Source organism: Condylura cristata, unplaced genomic scaffold (genome assembly GCF_000260355.1).
Source record: "Condylura cristata isolate star-nosed mole 26May11 unplaced genomic scaffold, ConCri1.0 scaffold00005, whole genome shotgun sequence".
Lineage (NCBI taxonomy): Eukaryota > Metazoa > Chordata > Mammalia > Eulipotyphla > Talpidae > Condylura > Condylura cristata.
In genome coordinates, this window is record NW_004567106.1 from 48,168,464 (window position 1) to 48,189,926 (window position 21,463).

The following is a 21,463-nucleotide window of genomic DNA, read 5'->3' on the forward strand; positions in this document are numbered from 1 at the left end:
ACAAGTAGCACAATTTGCAAACAATATCTTACCTAGGATAGGGACCAAATAGTGGAATTCTAATCCAGGAAGCATTGACAAAGCAAATTGATTTTCAGATTATCCAAGTCATAAAATACAAACACATGCACATAATCATTTTCAAAGCACACAAGCACCTCACAGCTCAAAGACCTTTCCTCCTAGCTTCTCTTACACCAAGAGACTTGTGCCTTGCACATCAAATAATACTGCCAAAGCAAAAACAGGAGTACCTACAAGTTTACTTTTAAGTAAGATCTTGCTGTAGTCACATAAAAATGTTTTCCTACCTCTCACTGGAATTCATCTTCATCCAAGCAATTTTACTGCAATGCCACTGCTACAGGAAAATCCTTGTACAGACGGTGTGACGTTTTGCGTTTTTTCCTTTCACTTAACATTTGCCCACTCAATACATATTGTACTATCTGTGCACTCACTCAACAGTTTCATTCATTTTGTCATTAATCACAGAGGATTTTCTATGTGGTTAGAGCAGACGGAAGGCAAGTACCAAACCACATCTCTCCTCCTACATTTTCTCTTATCTTAAGCACCTTGGAGCAGAAGCACTATGTAAATACAAAATAATAATGATAATAATTAAGACGTTTTACTTTCACTCCCTCTCCTCTCGACAAATGAATCATATACTTGGCAAAGCCTTTATGTCTAAACTTTCTACATAATATAAAAAAAAATAAACATTGCATTATGAGGATACTTCCCTTTGAATTTAATGATTATCATTTCTGTCTAAAATTTGTTTCACTTTTATCTTGATTCAGGAATTTTTTCTTACAAGTATAATCTAATCTATCATCTATCATGTTTAATGGAAAATTAAATTTAAAGAAAAAAGCTATTTTTTTTGGCTCTGTGGCTACATTCTCTCCTAATATTCCTCCCTACTCACTGCTTTTGTCATTCAAGTACCCCACCTTCTGTGTGTCTCCTCATCTATTGGTTGATCATCTATTTTTCTGATTTATGAATTATTTTCTAGATTAAGAGGCAGAGAAGTAGCATACGAAGGGATGGAACTTGCCATGACAAACCTCTCAGGGAAAGGTCCACTAGTTTGTTTAAAATATATTTTCTTTTTTTAAAACTTCTGAACAGCACCTGTTTCCAACTTAAATGCCAAATTGGTATTGAACCAATACTTAAATGAAAATCTGCCTGCCAAAGCAATATTCCCCACGTGACAGCCCACACCTCACATACTTTAAAGGCTGAAAAACAAAGAACTCAAGTTAAGTAATAATTCTAAAAATATATGGAGACTTCTTTTCTGGGCATGAGTTTCATTAATGTGCACAGCCTCCTCCTGCAGTAAGAAATCAGCGCTACATAAACCTCTTGTTAAAAGAGGCAAAGCTCTGCAGAAGTTGTTTTCTTGACTAACTCAAGACCCACATGTTAGACTCAGTCTAGAACCAATAGATCTGTTTTCTCAGCCAGGCTTGTTCTTTTCCAGAAAATCTTTCCTCTCAGTTTACCTGACGTAAGCGAAGGGGAGGCTGTCAGCAAAAAGAGAACAGTCTATCTAGGTATCCTGGGCGACAGGGTCTTTTAACATTGTCTAAAATCAGACTCCTAGGCCATGCTGAATACAGAGAACTTATTTAATAAAGCGAAAGGTGACTCATGAGTACTAACTGATCAGTGGGTCTCCATAAGATTGGGGATCAGAATAAGCCACAGCTCTCCAAGATGATATATAGCACACCAAACTTTTAGTCTATGGGAGTTTATGGGAGGGCAGATAGGTTATGTAGAGGCCATCACTCTAAATAAACCACCTGTGTCTGTACATGCTCACCCTAATCCAAAGAGAAGTGTTAGATACCTATGGTGCAGACACTAGCTAATCTTGTCCCCAAACTATAATTAAATGTGTAATCACGAAATGAAGATCTCTAAAATGATTTGGAAACTTACTCAGCGCCACGTGCAAGAAAGCAGAATAAAGGTCTAGGGAAAGAACCGTGATAGGTAATCTCCTCCTCCAAGAGTGAAAAGCCTACTGTGTGCTCCTACAGCAGAGGCTCTATGGTATCCCAGGACAAGAAGAGTTGACACAGAGAGATGCTCAAAAAATAAAAGCCAAGTGACTGAATCAAGTGGTGCAGTAGGAAGCAAAACTCAGTTCAGACATTCTGTTTTTGGCTATATATTCTATTGGCAACCACCATCCACGATTTAGCACTATCAAAAATAAATGTCCTGACTTCTACTTATCTCAAAAAGACATAGCATCAGTAAATGATGATAATATTAGGGACAAGAGAAAGAGGAGTTGAGTTCTTAGGAAGAAAGGTACTATGAAAATTTAAAGTATCATTCTGAGGAGGTTATTTTGTCAAATCCAACATTATCAGGAAGCATTCAGCTACTTTCAGCTTCTGAGCAAATTTTAAGAAGTTTCAGGCATGAATTACAGAGAACAAATGAGAATCTGTACCATAACGGTATGCATTACTAATCATAATGTGTTCAATGACTCATTTTGATTAAATTAATTCATTGTCATTATTATTGCCAAAAAAGCATTTTATTGTTTCCTCAAATACATTTTCACTTGCTTTTTTCAGTCCTGGTTGAGTTCTGGTAGTCATGGCATTTTCTATTTAGATTTGATTTATTCCCATTATATTGATCATAAAAGCATGCAAGAAACTGTTTATTTATAGCAAGGTTTCTAGTAATATATTAAAAACAACCAAAACTAAAAATATCTCCACTGAATCAGGAAACTTAAAATAATACTAATTATAGTGACTTAATATTTTAATTATTGGTCTGATTCTAATGTGAATGTACATCTTCTATTTCAAAGTCATATTTACACACAAGCAATCCAACTTGCATGCTATTGAGTCTTTATTAAGGCAGATAAGAGGCACTATAGAACTGTATATTTATTAATCTTTTGAATTTATTATAAATAATCACAAATCTCAAGAGATACATTTTACTGAGTGCCTTCTCATTTTAGTTCTTTGTTCAAACCAAAGGCCAGTAACTGAAATGAGAGCAGTTTTCAAAAGCAATTTATTAAATTGGATGAGGTTTTAATCAGAACTCCTGCTAAACTCCAGCTGTCAAGAAAGACAGACACTTTGTATGTTAGAATGAATGAAAGCTTGGTGAATAATTATTAAAAGTTCCAGTTTAATTACAGCAACAGAACAAAATGGTATTTTTCAGGATTTAGTACAAAGAATGTGTTTTATCATCCACCTCCACTCCCAGAAATCTGTAGACCGTTTCTTGGCTTTTCCATTTAATATATATTTTTGAAAGTTCTACAGATGATTTTTGAATCAGGCAAGTTGAGATATATCAGTTACTAATGATTTTTAGACCTACATGCTAATATAATCTCTAATGCACTAAGATCACAAAATGAATTAGAGAATTTTGCATTTGCAATCAGCATGGAAACATTTTTTTAGTCTTAGATGGTATATGCAACCACATTTTTTTGTCATAGACAAATTTATTTCTACCTTGTTGTTGCACTTCAGAAATATTTGCATTTTCTAAGCACAATGAGCTAGCTATTCCTTCAAGAAGAAACATTTTTAAGTATTCTAGGTTTGAAAATGACCAAGATCTATAATCGGTCACAGAGAAAACAAGTGCTGGGACTGAAATCCTAAAGCACTAAAACACTGTTATTGTCCTCTCTGGTATTTCACACAGTGGATGAATACTGGGGATAAGCAATTGGTCCTATGGTCACATTCTACTGGTGGGGACAATCTTAAGTTCCTGTTAGAACACTCCATTATTTTATTATCCTCCTTACAAATTCTAACCACAGAATTTACTAAAAGTGATTTGCTTCTGTGATATTCTGATAAGAAACATTTAGGAATTAATAATACTGATATGGGTATCTATGAACTAAATCAAGTGTTGAATAACAAATGCAAACTAGCTTAAATTTTCCAACTGAAAATCAGCCAAGGTTATCTTGCTTTGGAAAATGCCACATATAAAAATGCAATCACACCATCACTTTTCCTTTCCCACCCTTAACCCTACTTAAAATCATTATCTTGCAGGCAAGGTTTTAAAATTATTAGGCATAAAAAGAGTGAGATTTGTTATGCAACACATGCGACCTGTCCTAGTCTGAGATTGAAAGGAGACATGTCTTATCATCAACATAACATGATCCACTTGCCAGACTTAGGCAATTATCCTTTATTTCACACTCCACAAAGACAAAGCACTGCTGTGAGACCCAAGCTGTCTTTGTAGCTCTCAGCTGCTTAGCACTGATACCAAATCCCCTGAATAGAATCAACTCGAGATAAACACATTACTCACATACTGTTGAAGAGTTCACGGTATGTTTCATCACCTTTGCCTTCTGACATCAGACTATCCAGTTTGTCAATTAGTTTGGCTTCCACCTGAAACACAGCCAAATATTACTCTTTCCTTTCCTTCACATGTAGGATTTATAAGCAAATGAAACATTTATATCTGCAAGGGAAAAAGCCACAGTTAGTTATGTGAAAGTGACATTATCTGCTGTGGTTAACCACAACACCCCTCTTGGAATTAAAGAAGACTAATTTAAATGGAGCAATGTAACTTCAAACTCCTGGCAAGGTAGCATTTGCTGCTGCCAAAGACAACTATCTATTTGTTGATTCAAACACAAATGTTTGCAGCTCAGCTTGAATGTTTGGATTCTTTTTCAGTAGCTATAAAAACTGGAAAGCCCTATTTAAAAAAAAATCACTATATATATAAAATAACATCAATAAACTGACATATCCATAAACATTACTTTAAATCTTTGATGTGTTTAAAATCTATTTTCTTTCTGACAACAGTTTAAGATTGCACTAAATCTTTGCTGAAGTTGAGAACTTGTCCTATCCATGTACAGATGGTAGATCCATAGAAATAGTCTAAGTCAGCAATAAGCAGCATGAGAAAGGACATATTTCCTGAAAACTGTAGTCAAAACATTTATACTTTCAAGAATGTAAATCCTTTAGGACTTGGATATAAGGAAGGCAAAAATATCCCTTCATTTAGTTGAGGAAGCAGAAGTGACAGAAAATTAAAAAGCCTCTCCACGGCCAGAGAGAGCTGAACAAGTAGGGTTGGAAGGAATGTTTGTTGCTGCTCAAGGAGTAAGCCTAAATATCCTTTGAGTCAAGTGTTAATAGAATGATAAAGACCAATGCAATTTAAAACAGCCTTTCATTCACCTATTAGCTTTCTTGAAAATAAATGTAGATAGTGACACAGGTAAAATGCCATGCTTTTAGGGTCAGAAGGCCCTATGGATGCATCCCATTTGATAGTATAGTTGATAATTGTTTCTGAAATTTGAGACTGGCTTGGTTTAGAAAAACAAGGAAGGTCAAGGATGGTCAAATCCTTCAAACACGTTAGTAAAGTGACTACGTGAACACACAGTACAGCTACATTTCCTACCTGAGTGAGTTGACATGGCAAAAGCAGATGATTTTTTAAAAAGAGATCTCTTTTATAATAAGGACATCTGTCTTTCCATGAGCAGGTAGAGCGAGTGGCACCAATGTCAATGAGGAATGACAGGCTCACCTCCTTGGAATTTCCTTTGTAAGAATTTCCACTGATTTCCCCTTTAAATTAATTCTCAATGCTTCAAGCAAAGAGGCATAAAACATATTGCAAGACAAATGTCAAAGCTGAGCCATTCACTAAATACAATATGCACAGCACTGAGAGCGCAATGATCAAGAGTTAGTAACTCTGTGATTCCTCTGTGTTGTGCCCCATTAGAAGCAAATAAGCTCTCTACAAGTTCTTCAATGACACCTTAGAAATCACAGCATATTTTTTCTATATTTATTTATGCATACAGAACTGGGGTACAGTCCAGAGGCTCAGCGGTGGGAAGAGGATTCACCAGAGACAGAGTGGGGAGCAGAACAGACCAACTGATGAAGTACACTGCTGAGGGGAGCAGCGGGTGAGTCAGAAGAGGTCTGCTGCACCATGTAAGTCACCTCCAGGGCAGGGATTGAACTCATGCTGAAGTGGCTTTAGCTTCTTAGTGCTGTGCTTTAACCAGCTGCACCACCAGGGAGGGCCAGAAATCACAGCATTTTAAAGAAACTTTTAGAAAGGAAATAACATGAGTTTTTAGGGCTTTCCTGGAGACTAGAGGAACACAAGAGTCAGAAAAACATCCAAGGCCTATACCTTGGGGGTGGGCAGACCAGGCTGCACATCAGTCTGTGGAGAGCTGGGTCAGTGCTCTTTGCCCAAGTCAGAGAGCCTGGGAGTTCAGCGGTGCTCAGGAACAACTGAAACTCCTCCAGAGGCTCAGGGAAGCACGGAGAAGCAGATCTGCCTACCTGTTTGAAGTTGCCACTGCGCCTCTGCTCCCAGTCCATCATATCATGAAAAATAGGAATCATGACATTGCGGAGATCTGGCTGGGGTATCAAGGTCACTTCTAGGAAGGGGCCGATCAGGGCAGGGATGAAATGAAGCTTGTGTTCTCCTAAATTGGATAAAATATTTGAGTTTCAGTAACTTCAGTGTTAATAATTCACTTCAGAAAATCATGATTATAAAATTTGTTTAATAATTTTATAAAATTATTAAAACATTTATTTCAATTACAGCTGTTTCCTAGATAACAAAATATCTCCTTAAGCAGATACAGAAACTGTCCATTTCCACGTGTTGATTACTGCTTCGCCATCATTTAGTAGAAAGAGATTTACATTTTTCAGTTTACAGATGATTGTTTATATGAAAAAGGTGCCTATCTTTATATATTTTCTTGTTTATTATTCATACTAAACAGTCTAAATAAAAAGGAGATGGTGATCCAAACATGTATTAACATTTCAGTTTTCTCAACTCGTGCCACTTTTGGAGTTACTACTTGACATTAATTTCACTTTGTTTTTTGTAGCAGGTGGCATTAAGGTGTCCCCAGATCTCAGACATATGTAAGTCCAGGATACAGATACAGGGTTAAGTTTATGTTGACTTTAGTGGGGTTTTCTAAAGGAGAGAGAGAGAAAAAGATTTGGCAGAAATGGTGGGTGGGATTATAGCGCCCCTTGCTGCCCTGCATCAGGATCAGAGGTGGGCAGGCTCCAGTGAGCATTTGTGACATCACTTTTTGTGTGTGATTGGAGATGCCTTGGGATATGTGAGTAGTGAGAACAAGGCCCCATCCCTTTTCCCCTTTGGGACAAATGCTGGACACAATGCAAGGGTCCTTGTCTGTATCAAACCCTTTACATCACTGATGTCACACATTCTCTGAGGTGTCTTGTAAAGTCAACAAACTGTTTTTCATCATCTCTAAATTGTCCATACCATCATGTGTGAGGAAGAAAAGTGGTTCATGGTTCTTTTTGCGTTCCTACCCTTATTTTTAACTCAGGCAATAATTATCTTCCCAAAGGATTATTTAGATTTCCCCATCAGTACACAAATACCTTCCTCTTAAGTATCAAAAGAAACTACCTTATTGATCTAAGCTTGAATATTTTCCTTCAAAAGAGTAAATACTTTCAACATAGACAAAGTCACTGTGGCAAATATATAGATACATCAATGCATAGTTCTTTCCACTATATTCCCATCATCTTAGCACACACCTTTCAATAGGGAACGAGCAGCTAGCATTTGCAATTCCTTTCCTTGGTTATTTTTGTCAGGGTAGAAAGTAGAAGCCACCTGAACTCAATCACTTTTACTGTCATTTGCAAAAAGCCTAAACCCACTCAATGCTGATTCAAAACGTCCTGGCAAGTCAGGGGAACAGAAAAGTGGGAAGACAATTTGTGTAGGGACAAAAGCAAGCAATCCTGAGCTATCAGGTTTGACACCTGTTTTATGACCCTGACCCAGAAGATGCAGGGGCTCAAAATCTAGTCCCAGAGACTCTGCCCCAGTGGGATCCCAGAGGAAAAAGATCATGTTTGCAGGACGATAGTTCTTTTGGCATATGACAGATAACCTGAGGGCCTCCCTGCTGCCTTGATTCTGTGTAAGGCACCAAAACTTTGCAGTGCTTTTTTGTGTGTGTGTTAGGGGGGTGGGGGAAGCAGGATGGGAGAGGTAGGAATATAAAATCAAATCAAATTTCCTGGCAGTCCAAAGGCTTCTCTTATGCCTGCATTGATGGGGCGAGGTTCAGAGCTGCTGCATTACTATCTTCCTCTCTAATCTTTTCTGAGTCTGGCATCCTTTGACTTCTCTAATGAAAAACATCACTAGCACATTCTTAGTTTATTTACCATAATTTGATTTAGTATTTTTTACTCTCTTCTTTAAAAAAAAAAAACTCTTCCATTTATAGACACGTTATAACCCAATTTTTTCTACTATAAGAAACCTCCAGTGTATATAAAATCACAAGGCATACTAACATCTCATTTACTAAATACTGAGACACACCTGGAATTTAGCTTTAATCATTAGCAAAATTTTTGCTTATCTTGTGCATCTATCACCCTGATGGGTTTTTCCCTAGGGTATTTTTATAAAAGTCTGAAGCATTATATCATTCTATTTGTACATACATCCGTAAGCATCACTGACAGAAAGGACATTTAATAAATGAAGCAATAGCTTCATTATATCCAACAAAGGCAAACAATAACTCTTGAAATCAATCTAAAATCCAGACCATATTAAAATTTCCCATTTGTTTTGAAACATTTCATTTCTAGTTGGTTCCTCTCAAGACCATCCCAACCAGGTATATACACTATTACACTTTATGTTCTGACTTTTGATCAACAGTAGAAAACCACACCTACAATGAAATCATTGTGCAAGAATTAATGAGGATAGCCTTGTTTGCTGAAAACACATTTTAAGAACACAGAATCTGTAGAAACCAGCACAGGCTCTCCAAACATAGAAAATTTAATTCCCACCTAATCAGCAAAGCAGAATCTTGAGCTATGTATGGTAACAGCAAAATAAACTTCATTTAAATGATTTCTTTTTAAACTGCAGATTTAGTATACTTTCCCATTGCTAATTGTTAACCACATGGTCTTGTTTTGAAGTATTTAGGGCACCTGCTACTGAGGCTGCTGGAGATTTATATTTATGCACACAGAACAGCCTGCTAGGGAAGTATTGATTTTTCTACAGCAGTTACAAGACGCTGTGTTTGCAAATGTGGAAGGTAAAAAAAAAAAAAAGCCCACTTTTACTTAGTAAGAGTGCTGGTTCAACTAAAAATCGAAAGAAAAAAATTTAGTCTTGTGGCAAGCTGAATGCCAAAGGTGAGAGACTGTAGTAAAGACCAATCTCTTTTCATGTTTGTGGACACTCTTGCAAGTGTGGGACATAGCGTAAAATTTGGGGGAGATATACATGCTCCCTGTCCCCTTTCCGAACAGAATATTTTAGTCTTTGTATTTAGAAAATAAAAATACTAAGGAATAACATATTTAAGAAAAGATGTTCACATATCATTTACTTGGTCTTTAGTCATCACAAATAACTTATGAAAACCCCAAATACCATCTCACACTCATATGGGTGGGACTATGAGAAACACAGAAAGTAATGAGTGTTGACAAGAAGTGGAATGAATGGAACTCTGGGCACTGTCAGCAAGGATGGGATATACTACAGTTGTGGAAAACAGCACCCTAATATTCATTGTAGCATTACCACATGATCCCTAACTCAGAGGAAAGTCTAGGGAACAGAAAGGCAGTAGTTGGAAATGCTATGGTTTTACTAATAAGGACAGACCAGTCACTAACCTAGTGAGCCCTTTTTCTTTGTCCTTAGTAAAGAGAAAAAGCAACTTATTTTTTTACCATAGAAGAATCTCCACATTTACAAGGAAACAAGAATGAGCAAAACCTGATTTAAAGATATTGTAAAATTTACTTTTCCCAAATTTAACCAACTGGACAATTTTAAGTACTTTACTGACTCTGGACATTTCTTCCCTTCACTTATTCTCTACTAGTTGGTGTATTTTGTATCTACTAGAAATGAGTGAGCTATCTCAATTTATAAAATAATAAAAGCCTACTAGCCTTATTTAAATATGGTGAATTTGTCTTTAGCAAGCACTTTCCTCTTGAACATAAGTTGAACAAAAGTTTAAAACATAAAATTTGAAAACTAAATTCTTAAGAACAGGAATGAACCATTTGTCTTGTATCTCCCCCCTCCACTTGCACATAAGCCAGTACTTCATGAATTACATTAAATTGATCAGTCTGTTCCATTAAAAAATGCAAATCTAGAATTATCTGAATACATTCTCTGTTAGCATTCAAAATACTCAATACGATTTATTATAGGCAAACCAAATTATAACAAAAGAATTTTGATATTCCCAAGTAACAAACTGACTTAAGATCTTTTAAGGATGTTACAATAGTACCCTGAATAGTTCATTTTCTTATTGTTTTTAAAAAAGGAGAGTTTTTTACATTTCTAAGCATTTTCCCATTCTAGTTGTCATACAATGGCAATGACCTTTCAAATTCATGGTATGTTTTGGAAGCCTCAGAAAACTCAGGCTACAACTCTACGGAAATAATTCAGAAACCACAGAATGAAGCTACTTGAAATGTGTCATGCTGGAACTTCATAGTTGAGTATAATGAGCCTTTTCATTTTATTTTTTTAACTTTAATATACTCTGCCATTTTATACTACTTGAAGGACATTTTTAAATAAAAATTTGAATCCATGAGATTCTTAGATGGATATGACTCCCCTGACCACCCCCTTCCTCCTACTCCCCATAATGTTTTGACCTTAGTATAGGGCAAACAGTTCTCCAAATATCAAATGACTGGATTATAGAAGCATTTTTCAGGTTAGAAGGCTTTGAAGTTCTGCTATTAGGAAATCTTTAAAAACACATAGAACTTCTGAAACAAAATTATCCTCAACTGAAAAGTAAACATTTTCTAAGTGTTAGAAGTGTGCTGGAACTAGTCTCTAGAGCTGTGTGAAGGAGGCTGGCATGGTGCTTGTGACAGTGCTTTTCATCCTTTGGTCAAGAGTCACACGGAGAACTTGTTAAACTTAAACTGTCATACTCCACACTCAGACTATTTCTGCAGATCTGAGGTGAAGCCAATGAATCTGCATTTTTTACAAGCTTCCAGGTGCTGCTATTGCCACTGCTCTGTGAGAGAGCTGTTCTAGAATATGTTTTATGTGGATTAGTATGCTCCGGACACGGTCCACATTTTCTATTTTTCAGAAGAAAAAAAAAAGACAATTGTACCTAAAATCCAGAGAGGTTGTTTTAAAGACTAAGGAGAGGGTATTAGCTTATGAAGTTTAATGATAGTTTTAGAGAGCCTAAGGGGGATGGTTTCATTTAGTAAGCCAAAGGATATAGCCCTAAGAGCACAGCTATTCTGACTTAGATAAAGGTTTTTGTGGAAATAATCATGCAGGGCAATTCTAAGATTCACTTACAGATGGAAACCTGCCATATTTTCTAAGCATTCTGGTAACCCAACCAGATCTGTCCGGGTCTTTTAACTAGAGTGCTTTCAAGAGCTGAACAACCACAACAGCATTTCATTGCCTCATTCTTTGGAAAACATCTTTCTAAATTAATGCCAAATATATCAACAGAATGGACAGTACACAGACCCTGATTTGCTGTGGAAGAGACACAAAGAGTCAAGGAAATACAAAGACTGAGAGAGTGCTCCTCAGATAAGACATGTATTTGATTCTATTTCTGAGATGGATCTAAAGATTCATCCTGGACTTCTGACTGGGTTTAGACAGCTGGGGTTGTTTTTAAGATGCAAACTCATTTTTTTCCCTGAAGTAACCAACAAGTATTGAATAATGGGCTAAATTATATTAACAATGCTTCCTGAGTGATATACATATTCAAGTGACAAGTTGCCATTAGACAGGAGGTAAAATAATAATCATTCTATTTTCACTTACAGAAAACAAATCCTGCCATTTCTAAGTACTGCTTGAATGGGCTCCAAAGAAAAGATACTTACAGGTCATTACATATTCAATTCAAATAGATTTACGACTTTAATAAATCACAAGGAAGAATTACAGTACAATATTAGTACATGAATACCGTGAACTTGCATAGCTAACATAAAATGAAATACATTATGAACCTCAGGAAAGAAAGCTCACAACAGTGAGATTTTAAATTAATTTATTCTCCAAATATTATTTTTTTCTTTGAAGATAGTGTCATAGGTTTGCTGGACTAAATATGATCAATTTACTATGGTAGACTAACAAAATTGGATTTAATAGTTTCTTAATAACTGCAGATGCTTTTAAGTCTATACTCCTTATGATATAGATTAATGATTTCAAGATTTTACGAATAATGATGTTCAAGTCAATATTTCATGAAGTTTAATCTGAATTTGTTATTATTCAACTTCAATTGAGTTCTAGAAATTTTGAGGCATTATAATCCCCAATTCTGAATGGTTAGCTCATTGCATTATCAGAGCAATACTTGATTATGAAACTTATCATCCAATAATAATAGACAATAGTAAATTGATTTTTCAGACACTAATGTAAAGAATTAGTTGTAATCTTATTCAATGTCAAAGTGTGTCAACTATCTTCACTGATTTAGACATTTGATTTCAAATGCTGTCATTGGTAAAATATCCCTCTGTTTGTATACCTCAAAGATTCAGTGATGAGCTATACCATGCAGATGGCTTTTCTTGTCATGACTTACCTAAGTTTTGCCACATGCTGAAGATTTCACAACCCATTGTTACTCGCATGTCACCATACCTGAAATAGGAAAAAAATCAAGCCTGACACAGTCTCCAGAACAAAGAAGTATATTTCTCTTTAGGATACAATCTACCATTTTGAATTAAAAGATAACTATGTTTTTAATCAAATATGTTTAATGCTCATAACCCAAATTCTCATACAAACCCTTTTAATAAAACAGAGTTGTTTCTTGAATTTTTGCTTCAATAGTAAATTTGAATCCAAATACAATAAGAACAAAAATATATAAATAAGCTCAATACTGAAACTTCTAGATTGCCACTTGCACCTTTGGCCATTGCTGCTTCACTGTAATTTCTAGTTATATACGTTTGATTTATGAATCATTTGAACTAACACCCCTTTAGAGGGACAACAGCTGGTCCGCCTCACATCCCCATCTGTTGCATACTGGTACTTACTTTTCTAACACCTTTTTCTTTTTGGAAGGTGTGAACATCTCTAATTGCAGACACAACTGGTTTATAAAAATGACTGCAAGATAAAAGTAGGAATCCCAGATCTAGAACAAGAACAAGGCATTTATTTAAATATGACAGTGTTACAAAAATATTCACAGGTGAAGTGATATGATCTTGTGGATATATTTCAGGAGTAGTAAGTGAGAGAGGATTATAGTTGAGATTAGCTTGGTCGTGAGTTGATAATCTTCAACACTGGATGTAAATATATGGGGACTCACCCTGGTATATATGCTTGAAATTTTCTACAACAAATAAGTAAACTAAAAACAATCAAACAAAAAACCCATCTATTTATATATTGCTTCAATGCCAATCCAAGGTTTCATGAATTCTCTGGTATATGCTCAACAGTAGATGTTTTGTTTTCCTATGTTTGAACATCTCCAAGGAGGCTGATCATAATGGTTTAGTTTATTCCACTGTGAATTCATTTTTGGAAATCCTTTTAAAGTTGAACTAAAAAAAGTGCATGCATTTATTGGGATATGCTAATTGCTTTAAATTCAGACAATATGTAAAAATTTCCTGTCCAGACAAATCTTTTGGGTCTAAATTTTCTTATACCAAAACCAGTGCCAGAAAAATCAAAAGAAAACTCCCACAAATAAACTCAACTAAAAACTTGTGGGACATCATAGAAGGAAACTGTTCTACTAACAACATGTAAAATGAAAATAAAAAGCAGGAGAAGTAATACAAAGATTAAGAATCTTTTATACTTAAAGAATGCTTATAAATAAAAAAATATGACATGACCCCCCCAAATAAGAGTATGATATGACCCCCCAGCAAAATAATCAAAAGTCAAGAGATTTCCCAAACATGAATTTTAGTCAATACCTAATAATGAATAACTAAAAACTAGTAAGAACCATAGATTAAATAAAACAAACACAGGTTTTCCCCTTTCTCAAAATGTCAAAAAAAGTTATCTCTTCCATGTTGATGTTGACATATGAAACAGAAATCACATATAATTGGTATAATTTTAACACAACAATTTCACTTATATTTATCCAGAGAAATATTTATACAAATATTTTGTAAGAAAGCATATAAAAAGAATAATTTATAAGAATGACAGAAATAGCTTGCATATTAAAAAACACACTTCCAATTGTGAAATTTTGACATATTATTATAAGGCACAGTGTCAAGACATATTATGCAACCACTAAAAGTCATTGGCTTTCATTGTATACCTATAGATATATTTTCATTTCTAAGATATTCAATAGGGGAATTTTCTTAAATGAATAACATTAAATTACTTAAAAATAAGAAGGCAAAAAAAAACAAGAAACATCACAGAGAAGGGACGCAAACACAGACACTGTCCATCTTTGCTTACATTTTATCATCTGTCATTTAAAAACCAGTATATCAAGAATGCTTAGGCAGGGGCCTCCCTGATGGCACAAGGGGTTAACGTGTAGCACTATGAATCTATATGAAGCCATTGCAGCATGAGTTAGATTCCTTACCAGGGAGGTGACCCATATAGCACAGCAGACCTGTCCTGTCTTGCCTGCTGCTCCCCTCAGCAGTACATTTAAGTCAATCTGTCTTTTCTGTTTCCCACTCTGTCTCTGGTGAATCCTCTCACCCCCCCCCACCTCTGGCCTGTACACCCAGCTCTTATATGCATAAATAAATAAATCTTAAGACAAAACAAAACAAAAACAATGCTTAGGCACCCAGGCATATCACATTATGTTACAGAAGAACAAAGAAGAATATTAAGAATCTTTCTTTGTTTATTCATTAATTCACTCTAAAAATGGGAAAATGGGAAAGTACAGAACCTGAAGGGTTTACTTTGTAAACATTTTCTTCTCGGATATATGATACAGGTAAATAAACTCTATAAAAGCTGTCTTAAGAGCATTGTATTCTGAGTTTTCTTTAAAATGTCTGGGGATCATAAAGAAAAGAACAATAACTAAAATGTAAAGTAACATCAGAGAACTATATCCTCTTAAGCCCCATGATTTCCAACAGGTTGATAAGCAGTATTATAGCCCTAAGCTGTTCACAAATGAAATGAAGTTCTACTATATTTCATAGTCAAAATTAATATGACCCAGGATGAATTTGAGGTAGCTGGAACAATTTTATTTTCCTAGTAGAAAAGGAAAAAAAAAACAGTAGGTAATTTCCTAAAGTACAACATGATAAGTTTAACCTAAGTGGGACAGTCATCTAAAAGCATATTTACCTTATAATCAAAGTTTTCATTTAAGAAGTTCTTCCGAAGTGCATCTGACAGATATAGAACTGTTGTAATAATAACACTAGTGATAAAAAGAACATATTTTTATGTTAGAATTTAGTAAAAATAATTTATTAAGTAAGAATTACAAGCAACTTAGATAAAAGAAAATCTTCTGTAAGCAATGGAGCAATATTAAAACAATTCATATTTGGGAAAAAAAAGAAAAAAGGCACTGGGCAAAAATAATCCATCACTGAAGGTAGGTTCTTTCTAAAACAAATGATAAATCTATAAACCCACATAACTCAGGTAGAAACCCACTAATTTCTTAATGCTTTGTTTTTATTAATTTCCAAACAAAACAAAATAATTTAATACAAACATATTACTCCATATTTGGTTAACAAGAAAGTTACCCTTTTAAAAAATACAGAAAAAAGAAGGAAGCAAAAGATGAACAGGAAAAAATGAAATTAAGTTAAATATGTGTTAGATGTCGTATCTCTGCTCTCTCCTATTTCAAGTGTCAGAGTCAAATTAGAACTATGGAAGGTGGAATCCTTCTCTTCTGGCTGTTAAGACAATACTGAATCAACAATGACAGACTGAAATTATCTTCAACCCAGTAGTCAGCGGGGCCATCCTGACAGTGTTACACCATCTTAGTGTTCAGAGCATGAAGAAAGAAGGGAATCTGATACAGGGAACATACAACGCCATAAGTTATTTTGCTAAGGAGTTTTATTTTTCTTTTATTATATATTTTTTATTTTTTTACATCATTCTTCATTTTGTGCATTTTGCTGGGGAGATTTAAAAAGAAGGATTTGATGGGCATTCTTAGTTAATTCTAGAGTTCCGCAGTTTGCAAGCAGCAATAAGAGTATATATTGAAAACTGAATGCCTTTCCAAAAGGTTCTTTTAATATTAGATACCACATTATATTGAAGTAAGACAGTCTACTCCCCAAACTACTAAAAACGAAGTATGACTGTATTAATGTATTAATTATTAAGTATTAATATATTAATACTGAAAACATCTTTGTTCTTTTCTGAGCTCTATACACAGTGGACTGCCTGTGATATGATGAGTGTCAGTTTCCCCTGAGGATTTGGAAGTGAAGGACGTAGCTGAATGACACAAGGTAAACACAAAAGGAAACAAAACAGAAGACTCCAACAACTTCAGACCTTGGTTATCCTACTTGTAAAATGTAGGTAGGAAGAGTATTTCCTAACTTGAAGACTATTTATAATGTGCATGATTGTTATCAAGGTGGAACTCACTATCATAACCTCCTGGAAAGTAGGGAGACATTAATGAGATGAAGGAGTTGAATGACCCAACATGGAAGCCTAACGTGAAGAAGGGGAAAGAAAAATCACCATTTCATGAGCACCTGTTGTGCCACGAGCAGCACTGTGTTGCCTGCATGTCTATTTTACACATGCCGTTCACATGATTAACGAGTTGTTCCATGGAAGTTGAGCACAGAATGCCTGTAAAGCTGAGCAGTCCCTACGGCTTCTTCAACCCTTCCCCACCAATGTCAGAAATCACCAGTGAATATCCTATCAGAGATAAATCACCTGCAAATACTAATATTAAGTGACCATTTTCCATAGCTATTGGCAAACTCAAAGATAGTAACTGAAAAAATTATTACAGTTCCCTAAGTACTTTACTCAAACTTTACTATGTGACACTAAAGTTTATCAGAAAAAGCCATTAGGCAAGGAAGCAGCACTTAGCTCAGCATTAACTAGAAAATTATTGGAGAGTGGAGAGGAAAAAAAAACCGAGAAGTTTGTTAGACTTCTAAGTTCAAAGAAGAAATTTTTACATCCTCACCATAAGGTTGTAAGTGCAAACTTCATGCTTTGAAGTTCAATGAACACATACAGTTCTACTCAAGCTGAATTTTGCATTGAGAAACTCCCAATGGCTCATAGCTCTAACTTGGAGCAACAATCTCTCATGTTAGTGAACTAGGACATATCTTAGATTTAGACTACTGGGCTTAATCTTCTGAAACGACTCTAACAAACTCAATTTTCCAGGAGAGAGAGGTCATTCTACAGCGAAGATTACCATTTGTTATTTATAAGCTGGGGCTCACATCTTCTTGAAACTCACTTGCTTGTCAACACCATGCAGCCTCTGTGACCTTATTATGAGGCAGTGAGTATAGTGAGTCTTAATCTCACTGCTCACTGGAAGCACTTGGGAGCCCCAGATATTCTAATTATTGGATTGGTAAACAACTTGGATAGGATTTTTAAAGCACCCAGGTGATTCTTATATAGACCCAGAGTTGAGAACTACTGCTTCAGACAGAGCAGTTTCTCAAACTTTAATGGGTACCTGGTGATCTTGCCAAAATGCAGTGGGTCTGGGATGGGACCTGAGATTCTGCATTTCTAACACGCTCCTAGAGATACTCACACTGTGTGCAACCCATCCTTTGAAGAGCATGGCTCAGAGAGGCCCAAGTCAGAGGAACATTCCAACAAATTCTGCTTCACATTCTCCAAATTTTAGAATTTTAGGCTGACAGCTATTATGATTCTTTCATGGGAAATGCTCTCTTACTCTAGGATGATCCACTTTTCAAGGCTGTTGTATCATTAGGAATAAGAAGCACAAGAGGGTGCAGGGCCTATGAGTTTTTTAGCAGCTCTGGAAAATACTGAACCCTGAGAAAATGTCAGAGGATCAAACATGTATATACCACAGAATAGACTACCACTTATTAATCAAAAATTCATGCCATTTTCTCTTTTTCTTGAACTTGAAATGATAATGAAAGGTAAGTATAAGAGAGTTTCACTAAAATGTGGACTATAGAGTAAATTAACTTGTCAGATAAAGACAAGTCAAAAAGCTAACTCTTGAGAGTTGACTACAGAACTAAGACACCAAGAGGGGAGGGAGGGGTGCACAACCAATGGGAAAGACAGGAGGAAGGGAAGCATAATGGCCTATGGCACTGGAGTGTGGGTGAGTTGGTGGTGGGTGCACTATGGCGGTAATACCTGATGGGGATACCCCAATGTTACCTCAATTAAAAAAATTCTTCTTGGCCCTCCCTGGTGGCGCAGCGGGTTAAAGCACAGCACAAAGAAGCTTAAGCCATTTCCACATGAGTTCGATCCCCGCCTGCCCCGGAGGTGACCACATGGCGTGGCAGACCTCTCCTGACCCGCCCGCTGCTCCCCTCAGCAGTGTACTTCCTCGATCTGCCTGTTCTGCTCCCCACTCTGTCTCTGGTGAATCCTCTCACCCTCCGCATCTCTGACCTGTACCCCAGTTCTGTACGAATAAATAAATCTTTAAAAAAAAAAAATTCTTCTTAAAAGTCATACTGCAAAATGAAAACTCAGAGGGTTAATTACATGTTCATACAATGTAATATTATAATGTCATTAGTTGTCCAATGTAATATTTATGAAATTTCTACGATATTAAAAAAAATAACAGGTTATTATTTATAACTTTACAAGTCTTCCCAGCATACGTAAATACTGAGGGGGAAAAAAAGCACATTTAGTTCCCATTCACAATCAATGGGAATTAAATGATTTACTCATAGACTAAGGGGTTAAAATGCAAAATGCTTTTCACTTTAGCAAAATATATCTAATGTGGCATATGAGCCTATTTAATAGGTTAATAGGTTTGAGATGAAAAGAGGTGGAACCTCCTAAAATGAAACTTCCCCAAACTAGAAAATCTTAATTCAATTGCTTTTCATTTGCATCTAGAACATTCAGTTCGAGTCACAGAGGCAGCTCCCGGGGCTTCTTTTGGTAATTCAACACTGAGGCACTTTTCTGGCACAGGTCCCTAGGCCAGCTAGTGGCCTTTATGCATCATTGCTCCTTCATTGGAGTAGATACCGGAGGTATTGTGGGATCTTTCCTTATTTGTTCCAGTTTATCCAAAACCATGTGACTCCTTTGGTTTGTTCTTTTACACATGACTCAGTTTCTGAATATGGGGACATTTCAAATCTCAGTGTTTCCACTCAATAGCCAAGAGAGCTTTGCAATCTGTTACTGCAAATGGTCAAATTACCAATATCTGCAGTAGAAAAGCAGGCACAAGCACTACTGCTCAGCCATAATCACGGGCACAGCACGATAAATAAAAGGCGACTGGTGCACAGGAAATCAAAGTTACCCAACTCAAGTTTTCCATTTTGCACCTTATTCTGGTATTTAGAAACTATTTTTTTTAAGCAGTGTTACTTCTCCCCTATAGAAATCTCATCTCTCATCATTTGTCCTTTTGAAAGGACAAAACTGCTGAAGCAAAAACCCATCTCCATAAATAATACATGAACTGAGAGAAATATCTTTGTGAATCAACAAAGCTGATATTTACACACCGAACAACAAAGGATTTCTAGACCTGGAGTACAATGACTTCCCTCCTACCTTTACTTGGGAGCAGAAGAAACCAGCACACACATTTAGGGTGATGAAAATGCTGGATGATCATCAAAGGAAATGATAAAAGCTCCTGGTTCTCAAACCTCAGAGTGCATGAGAATCACCCACGGGTGTGTGGGACACCAGGGCCTCACCTTACCCAACGCTGGTAGTGATAGTGCCCAGTCAAGCAACTCCAGTGTGATCACCCTTCCAATCTTGAGGACAGGTGTTACAGAGCGAAGGGGAGAGAAACGGTTGCAATTTAGAAACCAAGAATATTTAGGGAATTTGGTCTAACCAAGCCCAGGATGTGCTGAATGATTAACCTTACAACTATATGTAGACTATGCTTTTTATAATTATTTGCTGTACTGGATAATTCTAAAATGTGAAGCTTGTAAGCAATTTATTCTTTTTTAAAGACATTTTGAAGACAGAACTGAAATTAGACAGACAAGGCTGATGGAGAAATGTTCTCCAAGGGAAAGGTACAGCATCCCGTTCCAAGGAAGCAGGAAAACATGTTTGCTTTCAGTCAAGGAAGCATGCAGATTGGTGAGATTTAAAAAAGAATGAATTGGAATGAAACACAAAGGTTTTTAAAAGTCCCTCAGCCTATTCTGTTGGGTATAAAACCACTCATGGGGGAATAACTGCACTGCTGATCTATAAGGCTCAAGGATGTCTCTGCTTCATCTATTTGTTCTCCTACTGACTCCTACAACTCATTAGGAGATGCAGGGGTTAGCCTACTTTCTCTTTTGTCACCCCAACTTCTGATATCAGGTTCCTCTCTTTCTCATTCAACCTCAGCTTGACTGATTCCTTATCGCCTCTTACTTCCCTACACTAATAATAGTCTTTTAGTTTTCTGAATGTGCCATGTTTACTCTGACCATAGGACATTCTTACATGCTATTCCCACTGACAAGAATATTCTTCCTTTGCTGTTTGCCTGTTAAGTCTTGCTTTAGCTTTCAGTTCAAGCTGTATTCCTTAATGAAAGACCTTTCCTATCCATTCTAGAACAAAGTCCCTTTCACAAACACCCTTCCAGAACTGTGCTCTTTTTCTTTTTTGGCATTTATTTTATACATTATGCACTGAAAAATATTTATAAAATGGATGGGTCAATGAATAAATGGACGACTTCCCCTAAGGATCTTTAGTTCCATAAATCATTTATTTAACATATAGGTCAAACCTGTAAGCTACACTGGGTAAAGGTAATAGTTAATGAAATAATTCAGTGTTTGGTACAAAACATGCACACAAAAGGCATATGTTTGAAAGCAACATGCACACCAGATAAACAAAATTAGTGCCTGAAATTTCAATCAGAGGGCAGGGAATTTTTTCTTTCCTCAGCAAGAAAGCCTGTTAAAAGATTTATCTCCTTGAAAATATGTAAAAAAAAAAAAACTATGATTTTATTTTTGTACTGTTTTGCAATGGGTAAGTGAAGGGGGTGGAGAGAAGTTTGTCTCTAAGTGTCCATATTTTTGTTACTTAATTTTCA

The 21,463-nt window shown here is 36.0% G+C and overlaps 1 protein-coding gene across 1 annotated transcript in view; it reads right to left on the bottom strand.

Moving 5' to 3' along the window:
* DOCK4 (dedicator of cytokinesis 4) overlaps nt 1-21,463 on the bottom strand; it is a 203,777-nt gene that overhangs the window by 45,540 nt on the left and 136,774 nt on the right. The window contains exons 27-32 of the mRNA XM_004677162.2: nt 15,508-15,583; nt 13,227-13,327; nt 12,761-12,819; nt 6,402-6,550; nt 4,366-4,451; nt 33-59 (exon numbers count right to left, since the gene is read on the bottom strand). Of these exons, the coding sequence (XP_004677219.1) occupies nt 33-59; nt 4,366-4,451; nt 6,402-6,550; nt 12,761-12,819; nt 13,227-13,327; nt 15,508-15,583 (498 nt within the window). The remainder of the gene's footprint in view (nt 1-32; nt 60-4,365; nt 4,452-6,401; nt 6,551-12,760; nt 12,820-13,226; nt 13,328-15,507; nt 15,584-21,463) is intronic.